The 13,868-nt window shown below is 42.9% G+C and overlaps 1 protein-coding gene across 4 annotated transcripts in view; it reads left to right on the forward strand.

Moving 5' to 3' along the window:
• Ildr2 (immunoglobulin like domain containing receptor 2) overlaps window positions 1–13,868 on the forward strand; it is a 66,805-nt gene that overhangs the window by 33,963 nt on the left and 18,974 nt on the right. For all 4 annotated transcript variants that reach the window (XM_045149178.1, XM_045149183.1, XM_045149184.1 and 1 more), the window contains 3 exons: window positions 7,759–7,815; window positions 11,286–11,432; window positions 12,459–12,635. In XM_045149178.1, coding sequence (XP_045005113.1) covers window positions 7,759–7,815; window positions 11,286–11,432; window positions 12,459–12,635 — 381 coding nt within the window. The remainder of the gene's footprint in view (window positions 1–7,758; window positions 7,816–11,285; window positions 11,433–12,458; window positions 12,636–13,868) is intronic.

Here is a 13,868-nt window from a genome sequence, read left to right on the forward strand (position 1 = left end):
AACTTCAGACGCGTGCGCCCCCTTGTGCGTCTGGCTTAAGTGGGTCCTGGGGAGTCGAGCCTCTAACTGGGGTCCTTAGGCTTCACAGGCAAGTGCTTAACCACTAAGCCATCTCTCCAGCCCTGAGAAAGATTATTAACCCCTCTGAGCTTGAATTCTGAAAACATAAGACAGGAGTATGGACTAGACTCCATGGGCCTTCTTAGCTGCAAAATGTGCTTCTGGAATGTCTCCTTTCTTCCTTCCTTCCTTCCTTCCTTCCTTCCTTCCTTCCTTCCTTCCTTCCTTCCTTCCTTCCTTTCTCTCTTTCTTTCTTTCTTTCTTTCTTTCTTTCTTTCTTTCTTTCTTTCTTTTTTATTCTGGAATTCTATGTGAATAGAAGAAGTCAATGCCTTAGGCTAAACTTATAATCACTGCCAAAAAAACTGGAAGCATTTATTAACAGTTAATTGCAAGGGATCCAAAAGTAGTCATTTTTGTGGAGAAAATCCACTGTCAGACTTATTCTCCTCTAAGACTATAATTTAAAATGAACTAAAATATAAGAGATACAAAAAGAAAAATGTAAACCCATGAAATGCTTAAATATATAGTAGATAAATATATATAATAGGAAGGAGACTGTATTCACATTTGAGATAGTCATAAACTATATTTATTGAAAGCATGTTGCCATGGGAATATAGGATGAAATCAGGAATGGATGTGCCCTTGGGAAATTTCCAATCTATTTGGGATTTTAAATAGCCATAGAAACAGTCCTTACAACGTAGCCATAGAGTCATCTTTGCATGCAAAAGGGCCAGAAGAAGGCATTTGCTGTCCTCAGAGACATAGGATGGAAATGTTTTGGAAGATGAGGAGTGGGGAGAACAGAAGGTGGATACAGTATATCCCCGAAGATGAATCCAGGGCATCTGAGGGAAGCCAGGAAGCAAATGAAGCTGAGATGTGCATTAAACAGAAGGGAGCCAGGAACTGGGGAGAACGGCATTCATTATTGCTCTAAAGAGAGAGTTCATATGCACAGGGTCTTGGCATGCCTACAAACACCTCTGGTTACTGTGTTCAAGGAAATGGAAACTGCTGTGTTCTGGGAATCAGGAGGATGGATGAAGAGCTGTTATCCCACCCATGCACTAACACCCTGTTTATTTCATCAAGTGCTTGAGGGTTAGGTTGTGAAAACAAATCTGAATGAAATACAAAACTTTTGCACCTTCATTTGTCTTTTTTTTTTTTTTTAAAGTAGGGTCTTGCTCTAGCCCAGGCTGACCTGGATTTTACTGTGTAGCCTCAGAGTGGCCTCAAACTCAAGGTGAATCTCCTACCTCTGCCTCTTGAGTACTGGGATTAAAGACATGTGCCATCATGCCCAGCTTCATTTGCATTTTGAGGGCTTGAGCTAACAACACTGAGAACCACCAAGCTAGTATATTTTTTATGTTAGAATAACTTCCATAAAAAATATACTAGCTTGGTGGTTCTCAGATCACAAGATGTTGGGGTTGGGGAGCATCCATTCACTTAGATGTCAAGATGCTTTAATGTGTGAAGGACACCCTTGGCATTAAGCACTGACTCCAGGGTAGCTAAGTGTTCTGTAGTGCATAGAATAGTACTCTATGGCTGAATTGATGGATGAATGGTTCTTTCATACTTATTAAAATCTTGCTTCTCCATGGAACAAGTGGAAGGGACTTTGATGAACAGCAAGTCAAAAGTCTAGCCAGAAACCCAGCCTACCAAATCATCAAACTTACAGCCCTGATGGGTAGATGAGGTAATTGCTTGTGCTGGGCTGCTGGGCTGTTAACCATACTCCCTGCTTTGAAGAAGTTTCCAACGTGCTGGAGGAGGCATATATAATGAAATCAGTATAGCTGAGAGAGAGGTGCCCCAGTGAAGGTGTGTACAGTGGTCCAGACAGAGGAGGATGCATCTTCTCATTGCACCATTCACACACAGCTCTGTCAGAATATATTTCAGAGTCCTGTAGACTGAGTAAAACCATGAACGAAGCAGTTTACACTCTTGTCTTAGTAAGGAATGTAATGAAATTCTATCTTAAGGTCTTGGCTACCAAGAATAGAACTTTAGAGCCTTAGGGGTAATGCCATAGGAAGGCATTGAGATGTAGGAAGTAAGGCAAGGACTGTGTCCCAGGGAAAAATCCCATGACCAGATGAAACTTGATGTCTAAAAGGCATCAGCCCAAAGGTTGACTAAAATGGATGTGGCTGGAGGAAGCTCTTTGACATTAGTAAGTCTGATGACATAGAAGCAGATAGTTAAAACTAAGCTCTTATGCTGTTGGGCAAGCTGCATGGGAGTGGATTAGTTAGACTGAGCCTCTAAAGCATCACAAGGGCCTGTGTCTTGTGACTGTTTCTGCCTCTACCTCGAATCTACACTTCTTTGTGGAGTGAATGAGTGAATGAATGAATGAGCTGGAGATATTCCAGAAGTGAACTGCTTTCCAGGAATATGTTTAAAGAGTCCACTAGGGGATAACTTGAGGTGGCAATATCAGAAACAGCTGAGCTAGACAATTATGTAGGTAAGATATGTAAATTGCTTCATTCACAGTGCAGTTTCTACTTTTAGCGTTCCACCCAAAGTAATGTGAACATATTTCTCTGTGGAGTTTATGACAGCCTGGTATCAAGCTGGTACTTGTGTGTGTACATGCACAAACTATTAGTATGCAGGATTCATTTGGTCCATTCATGTGGAAATTTCTTTAAAGTAATGGATTTTGCAAGGTTTGGAGAAAACTGAGTGCTTAGATGAAAACTGTTTTCCACTGATGGTTGAGTTTGGCCTTCTATAGGCAGTATCTACTTCCCATCCTTCCCTAAGACATTAACGTGACTTGTAATTGCCACTCTTAAGCTGAATCCTGGAAGAATAACAGTGATTCACAAGTGTGGTGCAGTGCCGCTAGAATCTGGGATGTATTTACTGCTATCATTCAGACGCTCCGAGATCAGACTTTCATTTGATGTTATCGGGCAGAAGAAAAGATAGCATATTTCCAACTGGCAATAGAATTTCTTAGAATTGTTAAGGAAGGAGCTGGAAGCAAAATGGCTTTCAGAAATATAGGATTCTAGAATAAATTCAATTTTAAAACTGCCTTTAGCTCCAATAAAATAAAATCATGGTGTAAAAGCCAGAGAGAGCATTGCACTTTCCCTGAGATTGACATAGTGGTGTTCTCTGCTATCTCCATACTTCAACTACGTTCTAAATTGTGAAGACATTTAATTTCTCCCACCTTACTGCAAGAGTCTGTCACCCATACTATCCCAGGACTAACTCGACTCAAATGCATTATGGGAAACGCTCACCTCGGGAAGCATCAGCTATTGACTGTTGCTTCAGGGGCATGATAAGCTATATGTGCAGCTCCCTGCAAAAAGCTTCATGAATGTCCTATTTGTATTTCTGATACACTGTCTTCATATTTTACCATTTTCAATTACAAAAATAAAAGTCCTTAGTAAAAGATAAAAAGCTCATTTATTTTTCTCCGTGATGCCCATCTAGCTCCCCAGAAATGAAAAAAAAAAAAAAAGCTAACAATGTGGTATGTAATGCTGTCACTATGAAGTGCTCTTATTTATTGTTATTATTAATTAGTTTTTTGAGGTAGCATCTTGCTCTAGCCCAGGCTGACCTGGAATTCACTATGTAATCCAAGGCTGGCCTCAAACTCATAGCAATCCTCCTACCTCTGCCTCCTGAGTGCTGGGATTAAAAAGTGTGTGCCACCATGACTGGCTTGAAGTGCACTTATTATACTCACTATCATTGTACATGTGGAAGCAGTGTGTATTGGAACATCATCAAGACAATACATATGACCTGTGGGGAAATCCAGCTTTTGTGGTCTATCTCCCATAAATATATATCTGTGTGCACAGACCCTTCAGAGAGTAGAAACCCGTGATCGCTGGCTTCTGTACAGCCCATAGACATATTCTGTTTGGTTTATCTACTGTTTTTAAAATATGTAAATTAGTTGCCCAACAGTTGAAAATCAGAATATTGCACATAAAATCTGGGATCTAGTGAACTCGAACACAAAGATGGTCTGACACATTCACATGGGGTTTGAGCTGTAGTTGCTCCCTTAAGACGCCACCATTTGCCATACCCCGAAGTGTTCCCTGCAGTCTCACATCTGGCCAGCTGTGCTCGGTTACATCACCTGCTGGTTCCTATAGATATCTGGGTTTGTGACACCACTTACTGAGTATCAGACTTGAGAAACAAATATGATATAACTATGATGACTGTACCATTAATTGTCCAAACTATGATACTTTGCAAAAGGGTGCTATTAGTAATTATATCAGGGTCACTGTTATAAATCAGGTCTGTCCCAGACAAATCCAAGCTGTATGCTCTCCCTATTTATATGCTATTATATTCAGCCCTTTCCTTGCACTAATGAGAAAACCGAGACCAAGAGAGGGGAGGAATTTATCTGTAGTCGTTACCAAATAAATTCATGATAGTTTCCCTAACTACCTTGATTCCCAAACCACTGCTTTCTGTGCCTCTGGATAATATGAATAAACACTGTATCCTCTCTGGTTGTATGGATGGTTTATAGTTAATAATTATCATTGCTGAATGTGGTGGCATACACCTGTAATCAATCCCAGCACTCAGAAGTCTGAGGCAGGAGGATTGTGAGTTCCAGGCCAGCCTGGGATACATATCAAGACCTTATCTCAAGAAACTAAGTAACTAAATATTAACTATATATGTATATATGTATATTAAAATTACATGCATGTATACCACATAGCTAATATCCTAAGAAAGCCTACAGATTGGTAGCATATATCATCAGTGACATTTCTCTTATGACTCTTAATTAGTGATGTGGCCCACAGCACATCCAGAAATGTTATAAACATGTTTATATGTGAAGGCTACAGAATAAACACAAAGAAGCTTTTCGATTATAGAGTCAGCAAGAGATCTACTGAGAAATATTAACTGTTCAGATAGGGAAAAAGCATAGCAAAAATCTGTCATCAAGTTCATATCTGGTGATTGGTTTGCTAATAACCCTTGTACCCTGGTTTCTTGATCATTGGCTATTGCTTGCTTAGGAACAGTAATCATGTCTTCAAGAGATAGTCAAGATCCCACTTCCAAATCTTTGGGTATCTGTCTGTTACCTTGTTGACTTTCCAAGACACTTATAGAGAACATGCCAGATGAAACCATTGTATGCTTGTGGTCACTTACTCAGATTTTAATCCCAAACCCTTGTCTATTGTCCTACCTTTGGCAACTATGTAACCCTTAGGGGTACCTCTTAGCCTTTTTTGAAGGAGTAGATAAAAGGCTAGCCTGAGAATCTGCCTTCAGGACACATTTCTCCAGTGCCCACTTGACTCCTTCTAAGGGGCCTTGCAAGCAGCAGAGCCAGCTTACCATGTCAGTTGTGCAAGGTGGAGGACAGGAAGGTGGACAGTCTCCTTGCCAAGGCCTTTAGCAGAGCTGTCCTATATCACCACCCTATGCCACGTTTCCTTTGAGATGGGCATGCCGCTTTTCAATGTGGAATCGTAACCCATGGGACATGCATTGGCACATTAGCCTCTTACAGTTGAGTAGAGCAGAGGAAAGGCAGAGTGAGCAAAGGTCCCTTTCACCCCACTCGCCAATATCTTTCCACAGCTGCTGCATCCTCCCCTAGTGTCCTGGAGACATTTTTTTTTTCTGTGAGCTGTGTTACAACTGCTCTTCAGTTAGGTGCCATATAGAGGTGGGAACCAGTGAACAAATATGACTTTTAGATTCAAAATTGGGCATGCTTTTCTCTAAAATACACCAACAAACTTTAATAGGAAAAAGCTATTTTCAGGCTGGAGAAGTGGCTCAGTGGTTAAAGGAGCTTGCTTGCAAAGCCAGATGGCCCAGGGTCTAATTCCTCAGTACCCTTAGATAGCCACATGCACAAGTGGTGCATTCATCTGGAATTTGTTTGCAGTGGCAAAAAGCCCTTGGCATGCCCATTCTCTCTCTCGTTCTCTCTTTCTGTGTATGTTTGTAAATAATAAATAAAAATATTTTTTTAAAATTTATTTTCTAGGCCAGGTGTGGTTGTAGTGATGCATGCCTTTAATCCCAGCACTTGGGAGGCAGAGGTAGGATCACCAAGAGTTCAAGGCCACCTTGAGAATACCAAGTGAGTTCCAGGTCATCCTGGGCTAGAGACCCTACCTCAAAAAACTAAAAAAATGAAATAAACAAAACAAAAAAATTCTAAATGAGCTAAATCCATATGTATAAGCTTTGTTTTTATTTGGAAATAGTACTGTGGATAGATATATGAAAATGTATGTTGCAGATTTTTGTTGAGTGGGTTTTTTTTTTTCCAATCAGGACAATTAATACTTCTAAATATACCTCTTGTTTGATCTAGTTAAATGAAGACTTAGCTTTCTGTGTTTACTCTTGAGATCTCAAACCTACCAGTGTCTTAAACATCTCTGTATGTGTTGTGGTCCAAGTCACTAACTAGATTCATAACAGAAAAGTCATCAGTAATATAACCTGTAGGCCCCAGAGCTAAGTGTGGTTACTAAGCCTTTGAAATGATATTATGTTGTGAACACTGGTATAATTAAAAAATGGTATTAAATTGATTGCACCTGCTTTTTGTACTGTAAAGATGTAATCACTAGAAATGCTGAGATGTCGTGGGCATTGAGCTGACCCTGCACGGTGCTAGCCTGCAGATGAACGCCATGTACCTAAATGAAGTAGGATTTAGTTGCATGCTTTAGATGTCATAGTGACCTTTGACTGTCACAAGTCAGAGAAGAGGGCAGTTTGCTAGCTACTTCCTGGTGCAACTGTCTGTTTAGTTGCAAGGCTTCAGGGTGGTAATGATATCATAGGCCTTTCAGTTTACTCTGATAATATGGCAAAAGCATATAGAACATCTGCTACAAATCAGGCTAGTTTTTAAAAGGACTTATTTCCTCCTTCATATTTTCCAGTATGTTATTTCCTACACAGCTCTTTGCCTCCAAGAGCCCCCAAGAGACACCTGTTCTGACACCAGCCTTTAAGCTTCTATGCCATACCCCGCAGAAGGCACTCGGGCACATACAGTGCCAGCTGTGGGTGCCATATGGGAAGGCCATACCATAAACATATGTACAGCTTTTTTTTTTTTCTGAAGCCAGAAGGATTGTAGAGGAGTGTGTAACCAATCTAGCTTTATCTTTCTCTTGCCTTTGAAAAATTTAATCATTGAAATATCTTTGAACCATAAATAGAATCATGTAGCAAGATAACTCTGAGATAAAACCAAATATGTACTTTTGTTTTTATATGGACATGGGACTGTGTATGGATTGTATGAAAATCTAGATGGAACGTTTGGATACAGATGGGTTTGACTTCAGTGAAGTGTGTGAAGAAGGGATACGTCAGTCTGCTCAAACAGAGTTTTCAAATGAATTTCCTGTGAATGGTCAGAGAGAAGGTTCCGTTTCTGTTTCTGCCTAGTTTTGGTGCACACTTCATGTGGCTGCCACAGACTGATGGACGAGGTCATTCCCTGGGATTGTGCCCAGCCTAATTCATGTGTCTTTCTTACCACAGAAGGCACAGGGCCAGGACCTCACGAGGGGATAACACCAGTGGGAGCTGTCTGTTGAGCTGTATTTTTCCTTTGGAGTAACCTCTTTCCTTCTTCTTTTCCTTTACTTCTTCTAGGCAGGACAGGGCTGCTTGCTGATCTCTTGCCCAGTTTTGCTGTGGAGATTATGCCAGGTATTCGGCCATTTAACTCTTTATTTGCTGTCACTCCATCTGCCTTGCTTTTGCAATAGTTACTAATTACTTGCTTAACTTATGTGTACATTTGTCTATATAACATCTGTGATCTTTTTCCAGGATAAATTAAGCCCCTTGGATAAGCCTTTAAACTGTAGTCCTTCAGTTCCTAGGCCCTGAAGGAATAATGATCATTAAAATTAGGCAAAGATAGAGATTCAATTCTTCAGTGTCAGGAATGCAGCAATTTTGGCAGTCTCTAGGCCCATCTCAGAATTTTAGCTGTCAGATAGCTATAAATATTCTTAATGGAGTCATTATTTATCTGTGTTCTTTATTTCCTAAATTATATGTTTACCCATTCATTATACAATCATGTAGCTCTGGATTGCCTTTCATAACATTATCAAAAATTGTTTTCAAATCTTAGGAAAGCCATGTTCTCTCCTCCCTTAAAAAACACACATTCACAGACCTGTATTTCTTTGTATTCCTAGACCCCAAAAGTCTCTAGGGGTCACAGACCTAATGTCAAGAGCACCTCCCCCAAATACATCTATCTTTTCTTTAAAAATATTTCTATTTTTATTTGCTGTTACAAATGAACTCCAGATGCATGTTCCCCTTTTGTTCATCTGGCTTTAGGTGGGTACTGGGGATTCTAACTCAGGTCATTATGCTTTGCAAGCAAGTGCCTTAACCACTGAGAAATCTCTCTCCAGCCTTACCTCTGTCTATTGTAGCTTCAGTTGAAGGCACCAGCCTAGACCAACTAACAGTAATTTGGTGCAGTACTGTAGGATCAGGGAGAAACAAAAATGACCAATGGAGAGGCCAGATCCAAAATGGGAAAAGTAAAGCATATGGTCAGCCTTGCCGTGGAGTTTCTGCCAGAATTTGAAGAGCTTACTTAGCAGACAGATACAAAATATTCATGGCCATTGGTTTTGGGCTGATTCTGGTTTTAAGGAACAACCAGTCTTCACAGTTGAGCTGCACCAATTATTTTCCTTGAATTCCTCAGTCCTTTCCCTTTAGTTGATAAGCCAAACACAGACATTCTTCTCATGGATGTGGCCTTCAAGAACATAGACAGACATCTCTTTGTAATCCCCCTTATCAAATGTTCCTTCAATTTGTAAGCATTTGTTCACATTGAAGAGAATGGCACATGTAATGTTTCAAAGTAAAAGTTGCATCTCCCAGACCCAAGACAGAGTATCTGTATTTTCTTATCTGCTCCTATTTGCCTGAATTTCCTCCCTTTGCCCCCAAGAATTCTTTCATAGATAGTATGTTTTCTGAGACAGTCCTGGCACTGAGGTGCCAGGTGAGCTCAAACTCACAGTAGTCTTCTTACCTGAGCCTCCCCAGGTTTTGGGATCACAGGCATGTGCCACTATACCTGGTTCACTTAGTATTCTTTTGTTTTTCAAATATAATCTGGAGTCTTTTTATCCTTAGCTAGTTTCGCTCCCTATAGCTCTCCCTAAACCTCGGGGCTCACACTGCTCTCTCGTAAGCTAAGTTAGGTCATTGTGTTACTGCTAAGATCTGGGCTCTCTATTGTTTTCAGCAAGATTGTTCCTCAGACCATTAAAATTGGGAACAAAGCTTTCTCAGTCCTTAGCTAAAGAGAGGTTGACCTGGTTAATATGTTTCAGATGAATAAGTGAGGGGCATTCTGTTTTTTGTTTTGTTTCAGAAAAGTATTCTTAACCAAAAATTAAATGTGGGCCAGAGAGATGACTTAGTGGTTAAGGCATTTGCCTGTGAAGCCAAAGGACCTAGGTTTGATTCCCCAGGACCCACGTAAGCTAGATGAACAAGGGGCACATGTGTCTGGAGTTTGTTTGCAGTGGCTACAGGCCCTAGCATGCCCAATTGCTCTCCATCTGTCTGTGTTCTCTCTATCTCTCTCTGCTTGCAAATAAACAAATAAAAATTTTTAAAAATCAAATGGCTTAACAATTGTCAGAAAACCCTTTGAGTCACATTTAAACCTAAGGGTTTGATACCAGCGTTAAAGAAGAACTTGTCACCTGCGGCTCGTTTTAAGATAGCTCTCAATCACTTTATCTTCAGTCTTTCAGCTTTTAAAGGAAGCATCACTCACCTCAGCCTGCCCACACCTCCAAGTGGATGCCACAGCCAAGTCTCAACGGCCTCATATGGAGACAACTCACCTGAGGGCTACAGTCACTCTATCCAAGCCAAATGAAACTTATTTCCTTTCTCTTAGTCCTTTGGTTTATCAAATGGAATAAAATTCATGTTCAGCCTCTGGCAGAGTTATGGAAATAACAGAACTTGATAGCCATACCCAGATTTTCTCTCATTAGCCTTGCTGTTCGTTAGAGCTCTGAGCCACCTTAGCCCTGGGCTTTGCTGGCTATCTAGCATGGTCATCTTGAATATAATCTAACCCAACCCACACTCTGGGGATGGGACAATCATTGTCTCCTCTGTTTGAAGCCATGTCTCCACTCTTCTCTAACCATAGACAATTGCTGAGGCATGGAGAAGAGGCTTGGCTGTCTGCCCAGGTGCTGAGTACAGATAAGGCACCCTAGAGGTGATGAGCAGGGGAAGTGGTGAATGCATGCAGGGCCTGAGCCACATAAAAATGGTCTATGTAGACCATGTAGACATACAGGACTTTTTCCCCCCTCAAGACTTGTAGGTTTATTTGTTTGAGACAAGGACTCACCGTGTAGTCTCCTGCCTCAGCTCCTGAGAGCTGGGACTGCTAGTGTGCAGCACCATACAGGACCAAGACTTGAAATTTATAAACAAGATTGACTTCACAATAAAAGATAGGCACTGTTGTAGTTAACTTCCGGTTTCTGGCACCTGACCAAAACCAGCTGATAGGAGGAAAGGGTTTTATTTGGCTTATAGTCTGAAGAGGAAGCTCCCTGATGACAGGGAAACTATGGCATGGGCAGAGGCTGGACGTTACCTCCTTGCCAACATCAGATGGACAATAGCAGAGGAGAGCAAGCCAAACTCTAGCAAGAACGAGCTGGGTGTAGCTGGGTATAACACCCCGAGGCCCACCTCCAGCAACACCCTTCCTCCATGCAAAGTTCCACCTATTAGATTATCATCAGCAGGGATCAAGCTTTCAGAACACATGGGGGACACCTAATCCAAACCACCACAAGCACATAGAGAATCCTCAACTTCAGAACCTAGCATACAAGGTCCTCCCTGTCCTCTGTGTGTTATCCTACCTTGTTCTGATAAAACTCAATGTGCCAAATCCTGTCAATCCGTGCGTGCCATATGACGTAGGTCACTTTCTCTCCTCTTCTCCATGCCCAACCCACTTCTCAGCCTCATTGCTCCCCTTGAGTTTGGGAGCTCTGGTACCTGATTAGACATGTTGCCACTTATACACTTACTACAGTGCACCCTATCCTGCAGGGGCTTCCTCAAGTCGATTTCTCTGTGCATCTTTCCAGAGTGGGTGTTTGTCGGCCTGGTGCTCCTGGGAGTCTTCCTGTTCTTTGTGCTGGTGGGGATCTGCTGGTGCCAGTGCTGCCCACACAGCTGCTGCTGCTACGTCCGCTGCCCGTGCTGCCCAGAAACGTGCTGCTGCCCTCAGGCCTGTGAGTAGAGACCAGTGTGAGGAGATGTGGAGTGACTAGAAGCAACAATACCGCTCCATTGGACAGCTGTGTGCCCTGAGTTCCTCCTCCACCCCCTTACATTCCACCCGCAAAGTTGGTCATTCTGGAGTCCCTCCTGTGTGGGGTAGCCCCTGGCTTCAGAGACGACCATTCTTGTTCACCTCCTCACCTCCATGCACATCTGCATGCTTGCTACCCAAGCCCATCACTCCATGCATTTGTGCCTTTGTAATTCTCGTGGATGCAGTAGATTAGTGGAAGGACTGATTCAGGATGGTGAGGTTGTAACAAAATCTATGCCCTCTTCTCAGGATGTTTAAGGAAACCTGCCGAGTTCTTCCCCTTCCATGCAGACAGCACCCTCTTTATAAGTGGACTGTGCACACGGTGACCTTTGAGTACCCTCCAGTAGTCAGTAATGAGTTTTATTTACCTCTTTTATGAAATGGACCATACTAGGGACCAGAGTCCATTTAGAGGTCCACAGTTTCAGCTTACTAGCCAAGCCAATGTCAATGTTAAGTTTGGCATCCATACTATAGACCAGTACATCTTGGAAGACAGAAGCACCCTATCTTTAGTATCTTTGGGACTGAAGCAGTGTGAGGGGCAGTTGGGTTATTGGCTCTGCCTTTGTGACCACAGAATAGTGGCCATGTGAAATCCCATTGCTTCTTTGCTCCTCCAGAAGCTTCCCTGAACAGCCCCCATGCTAGGCCTTCTCCAGAGGTGCTGAAGTAATCTACAGATCCACGTCGGGATGATGCCATGATGGCTCCAGCACTACCTTTTTGCCTTGGTTGCCAAGTTCTAAACACTGTCATGCCTTGTCCTGCTGCCTTTCAGTAGAGCTGGAGGAGGCCAAGTGAGGGGGGTTCTGATGAACCCGTGCAGTCTGGGAGAATGAACACACACCTATCCAGGTGCTCCCTCATAGACTTTTGGCGTGAGAGTTGTGGAGGGTGGAAGGACATAATCTCTCTTGCTCTTCATCTCCCCCCACAGTGTATGAAGCAGGGAAAGCAGCCAAGGCCGGGTGCCCTCCCTCTGTCTCCGGTGTCCCTGGGCCCTACTCCATCCCCTCTGTCCCTTTGGGAGGAGCCCCCTCATCTGGCATGCTGACGGACAAGCCGCATCCACCTCCCTTGGCACCAAGTGACTCCACTGGAGGAAGCCACAGTGGTAAATGTAGTTCCAGACTGCCCTGCCTCATGCTTGTTTTGGCCCCGCCCTCACTGATATGTGCCGTCGGATTAACATCATATCTTTGGGAAACAGTGACCTGCATTCCAGAAATGGGTCCTTTAGCTGGGTCAGATATCTTATGGAGTTCGTATCAGACTTTGCAGGGGCTGCAGGACACTGTGACCCCTGTTTCCTTTTCAGGGTTAGTAAACAAACTATAAAAGTGGGAGGGCATGTGCCCCTTGAATGCTGAACATGTGATAAAATGGTGATCTCACCCATCTCTAGTGTTCAGGACTGTACTTGACATATTGAGGGACAGCAACATGTATAGAACATGCATTCTCTCCACACGCAGTATGGACTCACGAGGGAGAGAGAATGGACCTTTGTTAAGACAATTAGATGTTGAAGAGCATGAACTCAGAGTCCACAGATGAGAGAGCTGGAGTGACTGGGGAGTCTTCATGGCGAAGGTGAGATCTGGGCTGGGCCTGTAGGAATGAGCAGGATTTAGGAAGACAGGGTGTGAGAATGCGAGCTTCTCAACATAGGAAGTCAGCATGGTGAGATCCCAAGGTCCAGGAAACACAGTGTGAACATTTGACAGTGCTCAGCTTGTCAGACTGCCCGGGAGAAGATGGAAGGATATAATACAGATTACGGAAAGTCTTGCAACCTTTCCAAGAGAGCTGGGACTTGATGGGACTTGTATGTGACAGCCACTGCAGGCAGATTCCTGAGTGGAAAGATGGCAATCTAACAAGACAAGTGGTAAGTGTTGGGGGGAGGGGGCGGGGGCAGCAACCAAGAGCTGAGACCTCAGCAATGTGGCTATGATGTGTTGTGTGGGTACCTGCTTTATGATGGAGTGTAGGAAAGGGGATGTCTGGTTAAATCTGAGACATACTTTGAAAGAAGTGAGATGTTAGGGGATAAGGAAAGGAAGACTTTATGAGGACCCTAACATGCCTGGTGCTACAAATCATAGGCAGAAATGAAATAGTTGGTAGGGTCCTATTGGGGTCTGTGTTTGGGAGAAGATGAATATGTGTGAAGGTATAGAGTAGAAGCAGAGGGCACAGTAGGGTGCTGAGGTGGAGAGGCATTGAAACACAGCTTTCCTGCAGGGTATGTGCACAGGGTTATAGGGTAGTAAGGGTTCAGAATGTACACATAGTTGAGTTAGGTGAATTTTCAGTCTACGTGTGGATGAGCCACTATCTTCAG

The sequence above is a fragment of the Jaculus jaculus genome, chromosome 1, assembly GCF_020740685.1.
Source record: "Jaculus jaculus isolate mJacJac1 chromosome 1, mJacJac1.mat.Y.cur, whole genome shotgun sequence".
Lineage (NCBI taxonomy): Eukaryota > Metazoa > Chordata > Mammalia > Rodentia > Dipodidae > Jaculus > Jaculus jaculus.